At 38.8% G+C, this 23,032-nt stretch overlaps 1 protein-coding gene across 1 annotated transcript; it reads left to right on the top strand.

The window, feature by feature from the left end:
* Positions 1-2,240: 2,240 nt before the first annotated feature.
* Positions 2,241-19,510, top strand: LOC105931787 (DEF6 guanine nucleotide exchange factor). The gene is made up of 11 exons (XM_012870635.3): positions 2,241-2,374; positions 7,228-7,368; positions 7,456-7,641; positions 8,141-8,368; positions 8,454-8,600; positions 13,594-13,702; positions 13,780-14,078; positions 14,172-14,338; positions 14,569-14,767; positions 17,032-17,122; positions 18,539-19,510. The coding sequence occupies exons 1-11, from the start codon at positions 2,279-2,281 to the stop codon at positions 18,733-18,735; spliced, it is 1,860 nt and encodes a 619-aa protein (XP_012726089.2). The 5' UTR covers positions 2,241-2,278; the 3' UTR covers positions 18,736-19,510.
* The last annotated feature ends 3,522 nt before the right edge of the window (positions 19,511-23,032 follow it).

Genomic DNA, 23,032 nt, shown 5'->3' with positions numbered 1-23,032 from the left:
TTGACCATTACTGGTTAAATTGGTTAATATATAGACTTGTTTGTTGGTTGCACTTTTCACTATATGTTCAACAAGGACTGATGCCCAAGTCAATCAAAAATGATTCTGTTAAAAGCTATTCTCCTGAATAATAACGTTCTGATTAATAAAAACATCTTTATCTACAGGCCACTTTTGTTGCTTGTGGTTAATGCAGAGAAAAGTCTAAATTAAACTGCAATCGCAGTTATGGTTGAAATATATTTCAATTTTGTTTTTGGCAAAATGGCACAGCTGTTGAGCCAACAGGAGAGTCTGACAAGGGCAAGGCAAACAGGCGTGAATCCAAAAAACAAGCTGCGTACATAAGGTTTTTTTTTTTTTTTTTTCAAGAATCTGATGCCTGAACGCAGAAAGATATAGGTTTAAATAGAGCACCACACAAGTGTGGCAGCACCAGCAATCAGAGTAGTTACAGGCGAAGCCAGAGCAGCATGTCAGCGAGTCACAGCAGAAGCTGTGAACATCACAGGAACAGGCTAATTGCTATTTAGAGGAGACACATGTAAAGTCCACTTTCTTAGATACATCTTGTTGTGTGAGGTCAGTTCTTGTGTGGCATAGATATTTTTATATTCTATTTGGGTCATGCTTTTCAAGCCGTCTAGTTCTCTCTGTTCTCTATTATATTTTTTAGCTGCAGAACTGATAAACAATATTGGCCCCATAACTTCTGTCTCTCCAATTCATATATATATATATATATATATATATATATATATATATATATATATATATATATATATATATATATATATATATATATATATATATATATATATATATATATATATATATATATATATATATATATGTATGTATATATATATATATATATATGCTGATCTCTGCTGGGGTCACGAAGGGTGCTGGTGCCAATCTCCAGCTGTCAATGGGCGAGAGGCAGGGTACACCCTGGACAAGTTGCCAGACAAACAACCATTCTTGTCAAACAAACAGTTACACCTAAGGAGAATTTAGAGACGCCAATTAACCTAACAATCATGTTTTTGGACTGTGGGAGGAAGCCGGAGTACCCACACATGCACAGGGAGAACAGAACAGCAAACTCCATGTGAAGGACTTGAACCCAGAACCTTCTTGCTGCATGGCAACACTACCCACTGCACCACTGTTCAGCCCTAAAATAAAACCAATGCATGGAATATATCACATGTTTTTTTTTTCCTACAAAAATGGCCTGATGAGGTGGAGTGGAACGCTCTGTGACTTGGAGGGGGGCGGGAAAATCATATTTAAAAATAAGAATATATATTAAAAGAATAATAGTAAAATTTAAACATGACATCAGAGAAACACTAGTTTAAAACAAATATAAAGCCAAGAGATATTTTTCAAAAATGAACAATGAAGAGAAGATGCCCATGATAACTTTGGAGGCACTGCAGAGATCCACGACTCTGTCAACTCGACTACTGTTTCTACTACTACTACTGTTTTATGCATTCAATAAATTTGGCCTTTGTGCAAGACTGGAAAGAGGAAAGCTATAAGATGTCTTATTCCCAGTCTACTGCAAACTATGAGGACATACCAAAACATGTGGAAGAAGGTCCTCTGATCAAATGAGAACCCAAGTACAAACATTACCCTACACACACTGTAACACATAGTGGTGGCAGCATCACGCTGTGCGGATACTGTTTCTCTCTGTTTTACCTGAGACAGGGAAGCTGGCCAGAGTTGATGGGAAAGCGGATAGACGGCAAGCCTGGTGAAACCGATAAAACAGGATATCACAGAAAAGAATTGATTATAGGCCTTTCTGAAATGTAGAATCTCATGCATATAAAGCAGAAATCCATTGTGTTGTACTGAAATATGAGTCACAGAAAAACCCAATCAACCGTAAACACGCGTAGTGAACAAGATAATAAGTTACATAAGTCAAAACAGACAAAGACAAACAAGCAGCAGCTAAACCAACTAAAGCCGTGTGAAAATAGGAAAGATTTAAGTTTTATATTTGTAATAATTCAGTAATAGACAGCTAACATACCGTGTGGTTGACCAGCATTTTCAATTCAGCACCCTCCCTCTCCATCATGTGGACGTCCAGCAGGTGTCGCTCACAGCAGGCTTGCCAAGTTCCTCGCAGCAGCAGCAGCAGCGACAGGGTGCCTGTCTGCTTGTCACCCAGGGGCCCCGTGTCAACAGCAGAGGGAAGAAGACGACAGACACGTAAAGGAGGAAATCAGAAAATAACGGCGCTGCAGAAATGGACCTGCGCTCTGAGCTGCTCAAATCCATATGGTACGGTTTTACTGCCCTGGATCTAGAGAAGAGTGGGAAAGTGTCCAAGTCTCAGCTGAAGGTGAGTCCAGGGCCCTCTACCTTGAAGATGAGAGAACAAGTTATCTTTTTCTTTTCTTTTTTTTTTTGTACTATCTGATGTGAAGATCAAACCGACTCACTGGTGTTGCTTCCTTTCTTACAACGGCTCGCTTTCAGCAGATAAAAGTTTGTGAGGCATAGAACCAAATTTTAACAAATACTTTTGCCGTCTACTCGGAGTACATGTTGGTCAGGAAATGAGGGTGAACCCTTTCTGGTTTCCATCATATTTCCTGTGCAAAGCAGTTTTATTTTTAAAGCTGCGTCGACGAGGAACAATTTTGTTCCTTACATTTAAAGCGAAACGCTGACAGAGCTGAAAAGAGGGCACAATATGCACCTCTGTGTGGAAGGCAGAGAGTAACAGTTTGCCCTCAGTCTGCATATGAATGGGATCCCTCATCATTACCACTGGGCCTGGACGTGCCATCTTGTAGTTAGTGCAAACGGGACCTCTGGCACTGGAGAGCAGGCTGTTGAATAGAGTATGTTCGCAGCATGTACGTCAAACAGAACATTGTTGCAAGTGAGAGCAAGGACAAAGTGGAAACATGCTGGGGATTGTTGTGTCTCACTCCGTGGGGGCCTCAATAAAGCCACTGTGCTTCTTTTCTTTCTGTTGATCTCACTGTTATGTCACCGGGTCTCGGTGTGACCCAGGCTCTGTTTTCCAGCCACCTCCACATTTCTGCCATGTTAGCCAGAGCTGCTGGCTTACAGCGAGTCAGCCTTATGACTTGGCTTATCCCCACCCCTCCACCATCGGAGGCATCGCACAGCTCATGTGCAGGCGCCATGCTCTGTGGAGGCGAGCACTTTGCATGCTGTGGCCTCAAAAGCTAAGAGACGTTGTAGAGAGCTGGAGACAGGAGACAGGATGTGGTTATGCCTCAGCACGCCGAAACTAGGCGCCTGATATCGTGCAGCAGATTTCTCAAGATGTTGCACTCCCTCAGCGACAGAAATGAAATCAAGAGGAAAAAGGTGTGCTTGAGAATAGAAACACAACAGTGGTAAAGCCACAGTGATCCATCATAAAAAGTTTAAAATAGATTTTTTCTCCCACCTCTTATTAGTTATTACAAATTCCGCTCCACTTTTCTGAAAAAAAAACAACAAAAAAACAACAACAACAACAAAAAACAGCTAATTTCTCATTCTCCTTTGTTCATTTATCTTTTCAATTCTCAACTTTTCATCAGCCCTAATCTACTGGCCCACACTTGCACTGACTGCAAACAATCAACACCTCTGAAAGTGTTGACTTCATATCGGGACGTTATTGCATACTATTCAGTGAGAAAGGTAGACCCATGATCTCATTTTAAAATTCGGCTCATCCCTTTTTCTGCACACTGCAACAGGAAATGCCGCTCAGAGAACATACAAACGCTGAACCTCTGAGGGAAGTACATGCCTTTCAACGTCACACGTGGTGCAACATGAGAAGTTGTTTGTTACTGGCACCAGTGAAGCTAATAAAGCACACTGGATAACATACAGAGGATTTGAGAGAGACAATGATGAAAATGTGTCTGAACTACTTTAACGGTCTGAGTTTAAATAGTTTTATTCACTCGTTCTTGGTTATTTCAATGTATTATAAAACAAAACGGCCTTTTTCTTTGACCCAATGAGGGCATTAGAGAGCAAAAAGTGCGTACACCGACATGCATGTGAGGCATACAGAGCTCTACTCCAGATAAAGAGCCCTGCAGAATTTGAATGTTTTTGTTTCAGTTTTTTTCCTTCCTCAAAACATGTGGAAATTTACTAAATCTTTTGGATCAAAGATCTCAAGATATGATATTCTTTTTCTCAGAATCCTAAATGGGGCTGCAGCTATCAATTATTTTTTTCAATCCATTGATTAATCTAAAAAGAGATAATGTTTGTAAATTAGCTTACCTCGATAAACAAGTGTTTTGCACTTAAAAACATTTATTGCACATCTATAGATAGATAGATATATGTATGTTCCTGTTTGAAAAAACAGTAGACAAAATAACTAGTGCTACAACTAAATTATTTTGCTAATTTATTAATTTATTGACTTTTTTTGATTAAAGGATTAACAACCAGACAAGAAAAGGTGCTTAATAGGACAATTCTAACAGAATTTGAACCAAGTGAAGCTAAAGCTATGCCACTTGAGGAGTTCTGGGTATAGCATATTTACGGACGAAGAAGATTTTTCATCTCAAATGCAAATTGTATATATTTTTGTACAGTTCTGGCTCAATTAGCTCTGAAGGGGTTGTTCTTTCAGTAAATAGCATCTTTTAGAGTCTGTATCCTCAATTCGATTACCATATTAGTTGATGCTTATTTGAATAATCAATTAATCACAATCAATCTGAAAAATTATTTCAGCCCTAATCTTAAACAGACTTGCACTAATACAGGGTTCCTGCACAGTCTTGAAAAGTCAGAATAATTCTGCAGGAAAAGACCAAACTGACCATGAGGAAAATATTAGAATTTCGAGAAACAAAACATTTGTAAGAAAACTACAAATGGGTTAGCAAGACATTATAATGACCCAATATTTTGTCGATCAGCTCAGATCTGTGCCCTGAATGTCAAACATTGGCAAATCATATATATTCTTCCTGCACATTAAGTCCATCAAAATAAGAACTGCTACTCTTTTTGATTTATACATGTGCAATAGCATGTAAAGGTCAGAGACATGTGGATAGATGTATATAGGATTCAAAACTACCTCCTCTCTCAAAGAACTAGCAACTCATTCTTCCTGTTTTGTTTGATGTTGCCCTTAAGAAATGCAGTCTTTTTTTATGCAGTCAGCCCTAAAGGAAATATTGAAAATCTATATCGGGAAAAGCCTGATATGTACATTTCCTCTAGACACTGCGATGCAGGTTGCTACCTACTTGGCTGCTAGGTGTCAGGCCTTTCAGGAAATAGTATAGCCTTCAAAATAAAACCCCTCAGATTTCAAATGGTTAAACCAAAGACAAATCTGAGGTAATCATTTTAGACAGAGGTGGGTTTATGTTCTGGAGTGGGAGTGGGTTTATTTTACACTCCCACCAAATTATTCATGTTAGAGTGAATGAAGTTTTACAAAAGGAGTTACCATGTTGGTAGCTTCCTGCGTCACAGAGCAAATAAAATCAGTTTAGAAAACACACATTTTGCATTTACAATCTGTTACAGTCTGTAATGGAGTTTAAAGGTAAAACATACTTTGCCCCAACATTAGTTAATCTGTGGACACAGCAAATAAAATGAATTGGAAACATATCTCAAGAATCTCAGACCTTTTTTCAGTACAAATGAGAAATAATTTCCTCAAGAAGAACTTTTAGCAGAAGTGATACTTGTGATTTTTTTAAAATTCATCTTAACCATGCAGGAAATTCAAACAGTTTATGGCATTAATGTTCTTGTTTTCTTTCTTTTTGAAGCTATGAGTTATCCAAAAGCTAAAGCAAAAGAAATATTAAGTACCTTTAGATGCCTCGACATAATGGCTTTGCCTTACACTTACCTTTTCTGCATGCAAAAAATCTATTTCTGTTTCTTTTATTTATTATCTGCACCATCATATGGTCTGTTCATTGTTGCAATAAAATCTGCTGCTACAAATACTTACACATTTCATACTGTCTGACATATAACCTTTGTGTACATTCTGGTTTGGTGCTACATTCCTGACAAATGGTTCTATTTATAACCTTCCTCTATTGTCTTCTGTTTTTACTCGGAGCCTTGCAACGGAATTTCACTCTGATGTACATTGTGAATGTGCAGTTGTCTGCCTAGTCTAAGTCATGAGCCGAAGGAATGTTATCCTAACATTGAGCCCTGTAGTAGAGTCAGGCAAGAATCTGAATAAGAAAAGATGGTTCTCTTATCCAGAGCACCAAAGTGCATAGACACGTTTGAAAATAGATACTTGGATTACCTGAGCCATGTTGTAAAGCTTGCATGATGCTTTGCATAAAATTATAAATCCGTCCCATTTAATCAGCTGTTTGGAAGAATAAAATGTAGCCCAGCTTAAAACGAACATGGCAAATTTGGTAATTTCTACTCGTTGCATTTTCTCTTCCAAAAATGTTCAGATTTGTGTCCTTGTTATTGCACTAATGTCGGATTGGAAAGGCAGTCTACAATAGAAGCCAAATTAAATGTCCTTCATTCATTATATTCTTGATAACTTGCCGGGCCTTGTGGACTTCTATAATGTTTTTCCTGCTGTATATGTGTGCATCAGCACGGCATCATCTTAAGCCTGCTTCCTAAACCTTCACTGCCATGTTAACTTTCTCAAATTTAAACCAAAGCATGTCTAGTAAAAGTGGTTAAAAGGGAGACTTCCTATAACCGAGTAAAATTGCAAAACACGCTTCATCTCGGCTGGATGGAGCTCAAAATAGTAGTGCAAGCAATGCGTCTTAGAATTTCAAAGAAAAAGAGTTTAAGGAACTTTTAGTGGCTGCGATGCTGCTCAGCATGCTTAAATCAGCCACTGCTCAAAGAAATTAAAGGGACAACTTTTTAAATAAGAGTATAATATCCAGTCAGTTAAAGTTCTGGAGTACTGATCCTGTCAGTTCAGTGGTACTTGTTTTTTTTTTTTTCCTTCTTGCAAACCTAATTTGCGTGCAGACAAGGAGAGCAGAAAAGAAAATCACCAGTTCCCTAAAAATCTTTATTTTGTTTGAGTGTTTTAACCCTGTGCTTTTTTAACTCAATGGTTTCATAAAAAAACATCTTCAACGTTGCTTATAAATAAAGATCCTCTTTTCCCTTTTTGTTTTGTTTCTCTAATATATATATTTTTTTCTTTTAATTTTTCAGGTTCTGTCTCACAACCTTTGCACAGTCCTGAGCATCCCACATGACCCAGTGGCTTTGGAGGAGCACTTTAGGGATGATGACGATGGCCCAGTTTCCAGTCAGGGTTACATGCCTTACCTCAACAAATACATCCTGGATAAGGTGAATGCACACAGCACAACTTCCTTTCTCCTGTTATTCCCAGACGCTTTGTTCCATTTTAATCCCAGTGTCTCTCTGTTGCTTCAGGTTGTGGAGGGATCTTTTAATAAGGAAAATGTAGATGAGCTATGTTGGACTCTTACGGCGAAAAAGAACTACCAGCCAGACAGAAGCAGCACCTCGGTTCTGCCAGACCGGGATGCTTTTCGACTCTGGTGTCTTTTTAACTTTCTGTCTGAGGACAAGTACCCGTTGGTTATGGTTCCAGACGAGGTGGGTATCGACCAGAATATGCATAACTCTGTGGTCTCTGTTGAGGTCTACTCTAGGCTATAACCGTGATACTGCAGAGCTACATAATAAAGTCACAGAGTTGGCACTGGCTGAAACTTTGCTGCTTTCCACCATGGAACTCGTTGCTCTTTTTCACGCCACAGTGTGGGCTTGTTTCTCACTCGCAAACACCCCTTCGGTTTCCTGTCGCGCATCTTTTTCGTAGCCGCTGCCAAGAGAAAGCCCCAAATTTCAGGGTCACAGTGTTTCCCTTAACGTTGTGTGTGTAACACAAACATCATCCAGTTTTACTTTGGAATGCTTTTCACTCAGCAACCGCCGTGCAAAAAGTTTTGTGCCAAAACGGCTACAGTGTTACCGTGCATGTTTGTCTAAAGAAGATGTGTAGTTTGTGTGGTGGGGCTGTTTGTGGTTTGCGTAGTTGCAAACACTAGAAGCTCAAGCATGTAGGTAATTCTCCCTCCTTTTCCCCCCGCAGGTGGAGTACCTCCTTAAGAAGATATGCATGGCGATGAGCATTGAGTTCAACTGTGTTGAGCTTGACGACTTCTTCTCTCAGGACTCGGGGCAACAGAGCGGCATCACCGTCTGGGTCTTCCTTCAGATGATGAACTCTGGGAAAATAACCCGAGGCATCGATAAGAGCATCATCAGCATGGCGATAGAGGAAGTGTACAGGGAGATAGTCGGGGATGTTCTCAAAGAGGTAGGCCGGACAGAAAAGTACCCCTTGTTGTACGCCGCTTCATGTCAGGGGCGGTACATGTGTGAATTGTTGTGGAATCATGCAGGGTTATCTGTGGAAAAAAGGCCAGCTGAGGAGAAACTGGAAGGAACGCTGGTTCACTTTGAGGCCCAGCAACCTGTCCTACTACACCGGAGAGGACCGCAAGGACTGCCAAGGGAATATAGTCCTGGATGGAAACTGTTGCGTAGAGGTAAGCAGCGAACGAAGCTGAAAAACGACATGCTTTTCCTGTTAGTCTAAAAAAAGAAAAACTAAAATGGGGGTTTCCCTGAATTTCTGAAAAAAAAGATTAAGAAAGGACTACAAAACAGCTTTTATTCTGTGCTTTTATTGTGAATTCCTTTGAAACATAGGTTTTCTAATTATTCTGCAACAAATAAATGACAGTAAAACAACAGCAAAATAGCCACAATTAAAAGCAGCATTGAAAGGCCCTTGCTCTTCAGTCCTGCTCCAGTTTGTGTTGAGACTGGAGGTGTTCTGCATCGCCACCTCAGCGAAGATAAGTCTTCAAAGTTTGACCAAAAATCTAACATTCCAGACTGAAGTTGTGGGTGAGGCTAAAATGATGTAATCAATAATTGCGTCAAGGAGATATATTTAAAATATTGTCAGGTTACAGTTCACTCAAATTCCAATGTAATCAAATTGAGTTGTTTTTAGATTGAGACACATCGTCCATATCCAGTTTGGACCATGTGTGATTTAGAGCCAGTCATATGCAAATGGGAAAAAAAGAAATACATAATCCATGACTCCGCCCCGCCCACATGGTCTAGCCAACAGTCACTGTTACGAATAGGACTCAACATACACTTGTTCTTTATCATCAGACACCAAAACATTTATGAGTCAAGGTGTAAAAGTCAGACATCCACCAGCTAAACAAATCACTTCCTGTTCTAAGTGGGCGGAGATAAAGTGACATCACCAATTGTCCCGGTGATAGGGCTGAGAGCTGGTCTGTGACACCACACAGAAAGTTTGTTACATCTCTGACCTTGTGTATGGTAGTTATTAGACCTTCGTCTTTTATGCCGAGAACCTAAATTTTGAGGCTTTGCCAAGCCCACATGCTTTAATTTTTAATTTCCAATGTCTTAAAGTGCTATATCATGCAAAATTCACTTTTTCAGCCCTTACATACATTTTGTTGTGTACGTGGAGTGCCTGGGATGTGGAACGCTCTATGAAGTGCCTCCTTTAGATTTAAAGAGACAGCACCAAAACAAGTTGCTCTCAGATGCACCTAAGAACAGGGGTAAAAAGGGGGGAGCGTGGGGGTAAATTAACGCGGGATCCAGACCAAATCATTGCAGCTCCACTTTATATAGACCGCAGCTGAATGATATCCATGTGAAAAGGAAGAACAGAAAAGCATTATACGTCCCCTTTAAAACTATACAGTAAGTCAAAAGCTGTAGGAGTTTGCTGAGAAAAGACACAAAATTGCAGCTGTGATCCAAAATGGCCGAGTTCCTGTGGGGTTTGGACCATGGTCCCAAGAGACCTTTTTGTAGGTCGAGACTCCAGACACAATATGTTGACAAAGCACAAGGACACTGTATACAGCATATGTTCCCTAACCTTCGTAATCCTGGGTCAAAGCCAGGCTTTTATTGTTTCAATGTTTCTAAGGGGTGCTGCGGAGAAATTAGGCCACGCCCAACACATTTTTGCACAAATGTCTTTTAGAGGATTGATTTATTGCAATCATGTTCAAGTTAGTTAGTATCAGAACTTTGAAACGAACCACTCCCACTTTTGGGCCCCTTCCTGTAGAGCATGGGTGCAAAAGAGTTTTCATTCGGTTGTGGCAAGTTTTACAAGCGTGTCACAATTTCATATGTCTATGATAAAGCAAATTACATGAGAAGGGTGTTTTGAAAATTGCACAAAAAAAAAAAGTGCGGTGATGCTATTTTTGTGGCAACTTTTACAAAACCCTTGAAATACTTATTATTCCACTCATGTCTGAGTTTTCTTGTATGTTTAGGCCTCCAATAAACAGTCAATCAATTTAATAGGAGAATAAAATAAGATTTCAACTACAGTAGGCCGTCGCAGGGCTTCACTGCTCGGGGAATTACATGTTCCCAGACAAAAAGAGTTTAATTGAAAATTTATTTAATATGGTTTCTAAAAAAAAAAGTGAATCGTTGTAGATCATTTAGCGCCTGGGCTCCCCTCTTTTTGGAGCAGTGCTGTTAAAAATAGCTTACATAACGTCCTGCTGGGAAAAAAAAGGCCTTCACTGTAAGACGAGCAAACTGTTACCTTGAAACTTGTTTAACCTGTTGGTCATCGTTTGCCATTGTTGCTTATATCTGTCCACTGAATGGTGTCAAATATCGGCAGAAAACTGCAGCTCAGCGGGGTTCAAAGAAACAAAAGTAGAGCAAAGCAGACAGCTCACAGTACAGCTAATGTTATAAAAACCTTTCTCTTTCTGCACTTAGGTAATACAGTTGTGTTTTTCTTATATTAGGAAAATGAAATCTCACCCTGCGGATTGCATCACTTGGATGTATTGTATTTGATCAAGGACAGGGTGATAACAGGGTGATAACTCAGTGTGTGCAGCTCACATATGGTAATAATTCAATCACATAATCACAGACTTCAAGGATCAAATCCATCTCATGCGCAAGAACTTTCCTCCAAACCAACACGGATATTTTGAGCTGCATGATCAAAACTGTTTGATTAAAAAAAGCCAGGCGATAACTCTCCTCTGCAGCCTGGAGGAAAAGCTAGACAAACACTTTTAATTAAAACATTTTAATTTCTCCGAACACATTAGCTCTATGAAGGCAAAGAAGATTTACTCTTCATCAGTATTTTTGTGGGAAGTTCCTACCCCAGAACTAGGGCTGGACGATATAGTAAAAAACTGTACCGATAAAATAGAAATCATATTGATTGATATAGATAATTATCAACAAATTCAAAACATATATTTTAAGTGCAGCCCTGGCCGTTTTATGCTGTTGCCTAACGACCTATTTGTAGATACAGGACATACAAACACTGAATCCAAACTCAATCCTTTATTCAACCAACGTTTTATCAAAACTACAAGTTTTTAAAAAATAAAGAAATAACGCGTCCTCTCTGAACTCTTTTAAGGGGGTGGAGCTTGGTTCCTGGGTCTGCGTTTGTGATTGGTTGGTAGGCAATAATGACTGTGATATTAACTAACATTATAGGCTGGAATGCAAAAGGAAGAAAAACTTTTTATTGACCGTTTTCTATCATCAATATATCTCTATCGATCAATATATATTGATATTGAATTATCGTCCAGCTCTACCCAGAACATTTTTGAATCTTTGAAAAATTTAAAAAATCAAAGATTCAAAGAATCTTTGATTTCTGTTTTTTTTTATTGCAGTTCAGTTCTGGCACTTGCATGCCATTTTTTATAAGTTTTAAAAATAGCTTCAATAGTTACAGTCAACAGTCAGGTGTGACAGTCAGGGTCCCAAGGTGTGAACTGCGTTAAAACCGCCACATCGTCTTTTTAGTTTTGGTATTTTCATGTTTAATAGAGTGAAAGAGGCCAAATAGTTGAAATGTCTTCTCCTTAAGCATGTAGTAATTTTGCTTTCACCGTACAATGTTCAGTTAAATTCATTTTTAAATGTATATTTCCAGCCTTTATTTCTGTTATAGTATTGTAATATTGAAATGTTCCTTCAGACAAATAGAACAAGATTCTTGAACATAGAAATGTGATATTACGATCATATTATGGCCTTTAACAAACTGGGGATGACTTCTGACTTTGCAGCTGCTCAGCACACATTGATGCCCTACATGTTTGTTCATTTAACTTCAAAGTTAATTGACTGATTGATGTCTACATTAACCGAAACAAAAAACTTCAAACAATCTACAGCCATGATGGAATATTTTAAATGTGATGCATGCAAATGACATGTTTGGCCAGTTGCATGAATGAAAAAAAAGTTGAGTAAATATTGGTTATATGCACAAGATATTAGACACTTCAATATTCAATAGCAAAAGGATGTTTTATTAATATCATCCAGCTCTAATATTGGTTTGTTTTTAGGAGGTTCACAAAACCTGAATGCGACCACTTCTTTAACAAACAAACAGAAGACTTCTAATGTCACAAATGACCAAAAAACAAAACTTCAACTTTCTTTGGTAAAATATTTTAACTACTATAATTCAGATTAAAATAGGTACAAATTGCAAATTCCTGACCACTGCCTGCTCTAAACTGTTGTCAGTCAGTCTTCGAGAATGTTTTTAGTGATAACACAGAGGCGGAAAATTATTAAATCAATAATAATATGTAAATTGGTGTGATTAATTGGTGACAAATAATGTATCCTGAGTGAGAAGTCAACAGCAATACAGTCGTTTTGATGCAGGTTCATAGTAAAAATCTGGTGGACATCAGGTAGCACAAAATACCGTCCCTGTTTGTCTAAAACAACAAACAAGAGACAGCATGTAAAATCATGCAAAATTATTAAAAAAATTGAAATTAATCCAAAACATTTTTATGCCTAAACTATGTTAATAAAATGCGTATAATTACCTGCAAATTGTATTCAGTTTTGTTCAGTCTACAACAAATGTCTTCTCAAGGAACTTCATAAGACTAGCAAGTCCAGTTTGTATCTAGAATTAATTACTCAGATTAATCCTGTACAATCCAGTCATAGAAACAGATTCAAGTTCCAGTTTACATTCCAGTCTGATTGTAGTTCTGATACAATGCAGTCAAATTCGGGTTTGCAGTGTCATGTGGTAAATACGTTATCTATCCAAGCCGACTGCAATGAGTCAACGTCAATGATGCAGCAATCCTTCGATCTGAGCAAGGGTGGGGCGACAGTGGAAAGGAACACCTCCCTTTTAACAATAACAAACCTCCAAGACAACCTGCTCAGTGTTGGCGGCCATTCCACTGGTCCAGGAGTTTTTTTACATGGAAAGATGAAATAAGTACATGGAAGTAATAGCAGCAGTAGCCCTGGTTGGGCCTTTGTTTAAAGGGGACACACAGATAAATAGGGGTGTGAGGGTAGAGGGGGCTACACATTGCCCCAATGTTAGCTAATTTAGTTGTTTATATCAATAAATCATTATAATATAACAATATCAGTATAATTTCAATTGTCTAAATGTATCTGTTTGACCAGGTGCTGCCCGACCGAGATGGGAAGAGGTGTATGTTTTGTCTGAAAACCTTGTCCAAAACCTATGAAATGAGTGCCTCGGACACCAAGCAAAGACAGGAGTGGACTGCAGGTCAGAGGAGGCGCATGCTCTCTGGGGCACACAGCGAAATTTAAAGACCTCAAACCTGATCCTCTCTATCTTCACAGCCATTCAAACAGCCATCCGGCTGCATGTGGAGAGCAAAAACTCTCTGCATAAAGACCTGAAGTTGAAGAGACGAGAGCAGCGGGAGCAGCGGGAGAAACGACGACAGGCCAAAGAGGAGGAGATGCAGAGGCTCCGGGCCTTGCAGGAGGAAAAGGAGCGCAAGCTGGCAGAGCTGGAGCTCCTGAAGGAGGCGCAGAAGCAGGCTCAGGTCCTGATGGAGCAGGACGAGCAGAGGAGACGCCAGCAGCACGAGCAGCTCCAGCACGCTCTGGAGATTCAGCTCCGCGAAGCGGAGGAGGTGAGCAGAGCAGAAAAACAGTCAAAGGAGAAAGTTTTAAAGGTGAAAAGAGGATATTGATTAATCTCCTTCTTCCTTTTGGTTACTCTCCAGGCCAGGGTCAGTATGCAGGCGGAGATGGCTCTGAAGGAGGAGGAAGCAGAGAGGCAGAGAAAAAGGATCCAGGAGCTGGAGGAGATGCAGAAGCGTCTGGAGGAGGCGCTGCAGCAGGAGATCAAAGCCAGGCTGGATGAGGAGGGCTTCCGTTACGCTCAAGCGAGGTAGACGTCGGTCGCTCACACATACAGCTGTAGGACAGGAGCTGATCTTGTGGAGCCAGCAGACTTCAAGCACCGGGGTTAATGTTGGGTTATGTTCCTGAGGAAGTTGGCCTGCTGGCAGAGGAAGTTGACAACTGTCCTTGTGCTCCATCAGCTGAAAGCTACCGATCGCTCACCTTGCAGATGAGCTGTTCAACAACCTCATAGTTGTGTTATCTTTCATGCTTCAGGTTACTGGCTGAGGAGGAGGAGAAAATGAAGGCCCTGATGACTCTGCAGGAGGAGCAGGAGGAGTACATCCTGAAGACTCAGAGGGAAAAACAGGAGCTAAAGCAGGAAATGGAAGTTAAATCCCGGGCCCTGGACGAGGCGCAGAGGCAGCTGGAGGAGGTGCGAGCCAACAGGCACAGGGTTGACCAGGACGTTGTGGTAGGTGAAAAAAAACACGCACACAAAGTACGCACCACATACACACAACCACACACGGCAGGCGTAAAAAAAAATCTAACTTTTTAAGTTATGTGATGATCAATTCAGACCTTCATTCCTCAGGGTAAAAAATGTCAAAAGTAAGACCAAAAGAAGAGAGGAAAGAGGATTTACACACTTTGAATAATTTATTTTACTAGCTTAAATAAAAACATGTTGGAAAGTGTTATTTATATTAGTAAAAGACAGCAGCATCATTCCAGCCAAAACACCAAAAATCTCCATCACAATTAAAATTAACCTGAACCCTGACCTGGTTAGTGATCAAAACGTAAAAGCTAACAGGAAACAAAGTCATTTGTGGAAAGGAAACAGATAAACTTTCTTTTTGAGTAGGCCAGTAGGGAGATGCACCAGTTAATAGGCCAGATAGCGGCATCAGACATTTTTCTCTAGATCTGAGCAGATTAAATGCATGAAAATCCATGTTTTTTATTTTTATTCATGTGGATCCAAGTAATTTCCTTCACATTAGTTAAAGCTGAAGAAAAAAATTGATGAGGGCTAACTTTGGTTTGCTTTAATACATAAATTATTAAAATCTCGTAACTCCTTTCAAAACTGCAACCTCTACCCAAAAACCTGCAGCAATTTTTCTCTAGTCCTTGAAAAAAGATAATCCAATGTGTAAGCCTCTCTATATATCTTATATAGGGGTGCTTGAATCTTCTGGTACATTTTCGCAATTACACAGTGTTTTACATCGCTCTGTAAATTGACCGCTCTCTGTCTTTTTTTTTTGCTTGAACATTTACATTTTATCAGATGCTACGGACTATTTGCACACGTTTTAGCTTCTCAGGAAGTGTTCTTCAGTAAATTCAACTTGAATATTTTATTTTTTTATCTGAACATGCCTCATTATCTATTAACAATTGCACAGTATTTTGCCCCTTCTGATAAATCTTTATTTTCTGCTGTACATCTTACCTTTGGATTTAGGCTTTTTCTTTTCATAGTGTGTTTTTGTATTTTTTAGGGACCTTCTCTATGAATACTTATTCTTTATTCTACGGATGTTTTTGATTTGTGTCTCTATGTTATGTCTAAATTCTGACCCGGCATCTCCTCAAAATGTCATTATGATTACATAATGACAATAAAGATAATAAATGCAATCAAGCCCAGTTTATTACAACTGGTTAAAAAAACTTATCTATTTAAAGAAATCCAGCTAACAGCACAGAGCCACTGACTTTGCAGCACCTGAATCCAAATTTATCAGAGGATCAATCAGATTAGTGTGTAGTCGATTGTGGTTGATGGATGCCCAGACGTTTTTTTCTTCCTGTTAAAAGGAGGTTGTTCTTCTCCACTGTCACTACATGCTCGCTCAGGATGTGGGTTGCAAAGTTAACGGCTTTGAGCTTCCTTGTGTAGATAAACAGAAGCCTATGATGCAAATATTGTAACGCTGTCGGGATCTCCATGGATTTGATTACTTATTGTAGTTCCCTGGGGATTCTGTGGCCAATTATGTTTTGCACTTTTATTATTGTTCATCCTTAAATCCTTGTTTCTGTCATTAGTTTAGTTTTTTTTTTTTATAGTATTTATGTTAGTAGTGTATTGTTGTATCTGTTAGATTCGGTTCCTGTTTTAGTCAACTTCTGTACTCTTAGATCTTTATTTTCTGCCTGCTCCTCCTTAGTTTAGTTAGGATACTCCCTTATGTCTGGCTGTTCTCATGTTTCCCTGTTAGATTCAGTTCTTCCTTTACCCCTGCCAGTTCATTGCCCATCCTCTCCATCTGCTTAATTGCTTTACTCATGTCACCTGTTTAATTTACTCCCCCTGCTGCTCCTTCCAGCTCCTCCCCTATATATTCTGTCAGCACAGCCATTACCAGTTGTCAGGTCAGCATCTATCTAGCCTGTTCCGGTCATCTTGCAATGTTTATGGTTCCTGTATCTCTGTCATTCTGTAAGCTTTGTTTATTTATTAAAATCAATCTTCACTATTCAACATGCGACTCCCGTCCTCTTGTCTGCGCTTTGGGTCCGATTCCAAAAACCTTGACAAATACAACATAGTCAGTTTCATAAACTGAATTTGAGTAAAAGGGGTTGATTAAACAGTTCTGTTTAAGTGGATGTACATTTGACCTGCTGGTCTGATAAAGTGTCTTGAGATAATTATTTGTCATATTTTGGGTTCTTCGTGGCTAAATGATGTTTTAGAGCGTTTCTTTTTTCCTCTGACAGGCTGCTCAGAGGAAACTTCGCCAGGCGAGCACAAACGTCAAACACTGGAACGTCCAGATGAACAGACTGATGCGACCAATCGGACCAGGCGGTAAGTGCTGATCTTAGTTCAGTGAGCACTGGGAGCTGAATTAGTTGTTCATTGTGGTTCACCAGAAGGGACACTGTAGACCCTTTGAACCGTTCTGGTTAAATTTAATGCTGTGTTTTAGAGGAGTGCTGGTTAATTTGCCCCTTTGGTATTTTTTAATCTACCTCTGTAGTTTTGGTTTAATACCGATCGTGCGTCTCATTGCACCCACCAGGAGGATCATTTGAACCTGCTTTAACAACCAGTCATTTCATTTTTCTAGAATCCAATCAGTCTAACGTAAGGAAATGTGGTTTTTATGATGACCAATAAATGATGCTCACAAGCAGCATGTCGTTTAAAGTTATTTTGGTTTGATCAGGGCTCATGCTCTCTCTTATTTTGTGCATCAATTGGCCTAATTAGAAGCACAATCAGTGAACATTGTGATAGACTGGCGACCTGTCCAGGGTGTACCCCGCCTCTCGCCCATTGACAGCTGGAGATAGGCACCAGCAACCCTCACAACCCCACAAGGGATAGATGTGTTAGAAGATGTATGGATGGATGGATCAAGTGAACATTGGGTTTTATACAAAGGTTTTTTTATAATTTATAATTTTGAATATTGAATAATTAAACAATTAGATTACATTATACGTGTTATTTAAGTATTTTATAGCTGTTTATCTCCACATTACATGAATACTTGCTAATTTAATAAATGAATGATATGCAGTGGTTTAAATACACAGGGTTTTAAGTTGTTTATTTATGGGTACAACATCAAACTAGGAAGGGGTGAAATGATTACGCGTGCGTCTTAAATGGTGGTAGGAACTCTTGAAGGAGTAAATTGACCCAGACCCAGTATTTGGCTAAATACAACATAATATAGTTATTTTGCTCCAACAAGGGTTTTCTCTAAATGGTCTAATACAGTAGAGGGTCAAGTCTTTTAGGAGAGTATCAGGCTAATGTGTCTCATTGATGTCACTATTAAACATTTGTCATCTGCTAAAGATGTTTGTTCAGACCTCAGACCTCTTCTTTTGTCTCCACTTTCTTCATCCGCCTCCACATGAAGCTGTCATGGTACAAGAACAGGACAGGAAATTAGCGTAAAGGCAAGCAAAGTCCAAAGAAAATCTTAGGAAAAACCTTTAAAAAGCTGGACTGCTTAAAAATATTTTCAGAAAGCTCCTAGGAAACAATTTCCAAGATTTTCTTCAATACATTTGCACAGTACTCTATTAAGTTGGTGTGACTCAATTCCTCTTCAAATGTACTTTGTCCATGCTCTTTTGTTACTCCCTATATCATATTAATGTCCTCATTACCAACTCATCTGTCCAAACCCATTTTTTATGTCTTGCACAGTCTTCAGTGAATTTCATTTTCTTTCCCCCCTCTGCTTTCTTTTATTCTTTTTACCAGAGAAAAGACCTTCTCTGGGGAGCTCTTACCAGACCTTCCAGATCCCAACGCAGAGGGACCCCGGGCTGCGTCTCAGGAGGAGATCGGGATCGGAGGATCAGAGCGAGGAGAGCAAAGAGAACGTGGACAACGGAGCCGAGTGCGACAAGGAGAGAAGGCACTCGCACGCCTCCAATGGAGACATGGACATCCCCTAAAAGCATGAATCATAAGAGGCTGCTTGGTTTACCCTGATGGTGTTTTCTAACAGGAAGCTCGATGAGATAGGTGTGGAAGGCAGCGGGACTTCTGCACTTAAAGCTGAATTCACAGTACTACCATTTTTTATTACGCGACGAATTTACTGACCTCAAATCCAAAAGAGCAACAGTCTGAGACATTTCACAGAACGTTGCTCAACTAATACTCCTACTGCCCCTTGTGTGACGACCGAGAAGATACCTCGTTGCAAGGAAGAAAAAGCCACAGAGATAAAAAGATCCAAGCCTAAATGTGATGATTTAAAAGTGATAATTACAGACAGGACAAAAAGGAAGCTCAATGTTAGGTCAGTAAAGAAAGCTACCCATGTGTCCTTTTACATATGTAATTTTCTTTTTTTTTTTTTTACTTTTTTCTTTTTGATATGTGAGTTTTTGATGTACAGAACTGTTTCAGTATTAGTTTACAGCATAATTTCACTCATGACAAACAGGAAATAGAGAGAGAGAGAGAGAGAAACAGTGGGGAGGGGACACAATTTCCTGTTCCTAATGTCACAGAACATAAGTGTAAATATAAAAAAAAGTGAATTGATGTCCTAACCATATAACAAATGCATCTTCCAGGTGCTAATTTGTGTACAACATTGGATTTACTTGTCTTCCCATGCATGATGTATCTTGAGCAATGCGTTTGTAAAAGATTAGATGAAATGACATTTTCCGTGCAAAACTGAAAAAGTAAAGCGTCACGCAGATTTCTGAAAAGGAAGATTACGCCCACTCGGCTCTTTGTGTGAGCTGCACATCTGCTTTTCTTTGAATTTGGGCTTACCTCATTTGTGAGACTCAAATGTGTCACCACTGACTAATTTGACGCCATTTGCTTATAAATCCTGAGCTAACAGGGACATCGCCTGACTAAGTGAACTAACTACAGGTTAAAAATTGTATTTTCTCTCTGGAATTAGCTTTAAGTAGGATTTCATTTCAAACCTGTCTCTAACCTATATTTTTTATAAATTATTTGGACTTATAATTACAAAAATACATGATTAGAAAAAATAACATCAATTGAAGGCATTATTATCTATCCGCCTACGCCAGAACTTATTTTCTTGATCATTGTGGAAATATTTTTGATCATTATTTTTTTAAATAGCAACTTACAGCTAATGGCTGTAACGGAAAAGAGGTTTATAAATCTTCGTCTCTTCAAGGGGTTTCCTGATTATTACAACAGAACAAAATCTATAAGATTAATTGTGCAGACTCGTGTTTCCTTAAACTTTTAAATTAATTCCTCCAGAACTTTGTTTTTAGAGTAGAAATAAAATAAAAGATATAGCTGCCTTGTTTGATTAATCAGAAATCAACCAAGGATGTTTTTTAACCTTGGTATGGGAAGGCCTCAGGTCAGATAATAAAACCAAACCGGTGCTTGGTGATCATTTAATCTATTTGTTGTTGTCCTTGCAATATGGCATAAACTCAATAATTAAAGATGCAACATGTTTCAAAATAGCTGACTTTTTAGCTGACTCGGCTCTTTAAACTGATCTAACTGGTACGCAATTTGCAAGGGATCCAACACGGCATGGGTAGCTGCGTAAGAACAGAATAGAGGGGAAAACAACCTTTATTGTCCCACAGTGGGGAAATTCGGGCGTGAATTAAAAGCTAATTTAAACTTAGTACAATTATTAGTTAATAATACAATATATTCAGATAACAATGCAATATTCCAGTGAAATGCAGGACAGAAAGCAGTCAATTAGCCCAAAAACATTGGAGCAATACAATCAACGTAAGTGAAAAAATAAATGTATTTTGTTGAGCCCACTTTTAAATGACTACTAGTCTTTTACACTGGTTTACACTCAACTCTCAAGGCATGCCCTGACTTGAATCTAAAAGAGAAGGACTAAAGAGTCGAGCAGCTGAGTTTGTGTAAATACAACAAATGTGCCAAGCTCGAAGGATTAGTCTCATGAAGGCTGAAGGCTGCCATTTCTGCTAAACGTGCTTCAACAAGGCCTTTTATTCTGACTCTCACGATTTGATTCACCAAAGTTTCTCCTCTTAAATAAATGTACAGGTTCGTGAATGGGTAAGAAAAAAGGAATTTGAACCTGACAAAATGCATAAAATTTAATTGAACAGAAAACCTTTATTGTCATAACTGACGCAGAACAACAAAACTCAAATTGCAAAAATACCAAGAAGGTAATCAATCCGCCTGGCTTGTTTTGTCTTCTCCTTGTAGATTAATAGGGTTCTCTTTTTACATTGCATTTACATACATACAAAGCTTCTGTGATAATTATTTAGAAAAAAATGGCAGAAAATTATTATTCTTTTAAGAGGACTAAAATAAAAGCTTATTTATATCAAGTGATGTAAAAAAAAAAAACAGCAATATGTCTTTGTTTAGCCTATACAGTAGCTAATCGTGGCTAAAACCTTTTTTTCCCCCCACGTTTGGTCGAGTTACAGCCACCAGTTCCATGTATTTTATTGGGATTTTATGATAGACCAACACAAAGTACTGTGTATCTGCGAATTGGTAGGAAAATAATGCATGATTTTTCTAATCTTGCTTACCAATAAAAATCTGAAAGTGTGGTGTGTCTTTGTACTCAGCCACCTTGAGTCGATCCTCCCCAGAACCACCTACCTTTCATTGCGATCACAGCTGCAAGTCTTCGAGTTATGTCTCTAACAGCTTTTGCTATTAGAGAAATAGAAGTTTTTGACTATTCTTCTCTGCAGTATAGATCAATCTAGTCTCGCTCAGGTTAACTTAGGAGTGTGGGTGAACATATATTGCCAAAGATTATGAAAAGAGAAGGTTTAGACTTTCCTGGGCCAATCCAACACATGGATTTGCGTGGCTCTAAACCAGCCCTCCAACCGAGTCTCAAAACTTTTTCAGCCCCTCTACTGCGTTTTCATCCGGGGGTAGTCCTGCATTTAAATCCGTCCATCTTTCAATTCTCTTTGAGCAGCTTCTCTATACCTGCTGAACAAAAGCCTCACCACAGGAAGACACTGCCGCCACAATGTGTCACTGTGAGGGTGGGTTCAGGGTGACATATTAGGTGTCCACCATACTCACCATTTTGCATGTAGACCAAAAACTTTCCTAGAGTGTCTCATCTGATAAGAGTATCCTTTCCACACATCACAGGTTGACAGTTCCACAGCATGTCAGTGGAAACGAGTTAACTGATGAATCCAAACATTGTATGTTAAAGCGAAGAAAAGGAAATCATAAATAAATGTATCCACCGTACGAGAGAGCGATTCTGATTAGGTTTATTCACACATGCGTGTTAATACATCCATGGAAAATAACTGCTTTTCTGAATTTTATTTTAACTTGTGAGTTTTGTGGGATAACGTTTTTACTCTCTGCATGCTTTGAGGCCTGGGATTTTACGTACTATTTTAAGTATTTGTCTTTAATCCTGGGATGAAATGCTAGACGTGTGAACTTAGACATGTTGTAATTACTGAGAAGATTGAGATTGGAGTCTTTTTTTTATTATAATAAACGTATTGTATTCATAGTGCAAAATGCTCAAATGAAAAAGGGTCATAATTGTTCGGTTAGTGTCATCTGGAAAAACTGGTGTCTGTAAAATAACGATTTCAATGTAGATGCATAATACTTGTATTTAATAGAGCTCTCCAAACTGTTGGATAACTTAAAAGCTGAACCAGCCATAGCCTTGTTCTGAATTGGCATTGTTAGCGATGGTTACTAAAGTTGTTTTTGTCTGTATGTCAGCCATTGTGCTGAGGTTACATTACACACATTAGATTTGCCGACTAGGTGACGTCTGAAAGCCAGCTGGTTGCACAGGACTTTATTTAGGGTGTCATTATAAGGGGTGGCTGAAAACAAGTGCACACCACACTTTTAAGATTTATGTTTGTAAAATAATAATAAAAAAAATCATTAAACATAAAACCCTTCACATTAATGAGTCACTTTGTGTCTAAATAAAATCTGCAAAGTAAATTTTATCTGTTGTGGTTGTAACATGTCACAAATGTGGTTCAAGGAGTAAAAATACCTTTATAAATCAAGCCACTTTATAAATCATAGTAACACAGAACGCTTTCACCTCCCATGAATTATGGTTTTACTTTCATTGTATCTAACTTCTTCTGTTATAAATATCCCACTATGTCATGTTTAGATTTTTTATTTATTTGTAAAACTGTTACGGAAAGCACCGAAAGGTATGTCTTTGAGTAGGCCTATTATCCCAAGTGACTTTCTGAG

Source organism: Fundulus heteroclitus, chromosome 1 (assembly GCF_011125445.2).
Source record: "Fundulus heteroclitus isolate FHET01 chromosome 1, MU-UCD_Fhet_4.1, whole genome shotgun sequence".
NCBI classification, from domain to species: Eukaryota; Metazoa; Chordata; class Actinopteri; order Cyprinodontiformes; family Fundulidae; genus Fundulus; species Fundulus heteroclitus.
This window is presented reverse-complemented; position numbering and strand designations above follow the sequence as displayed.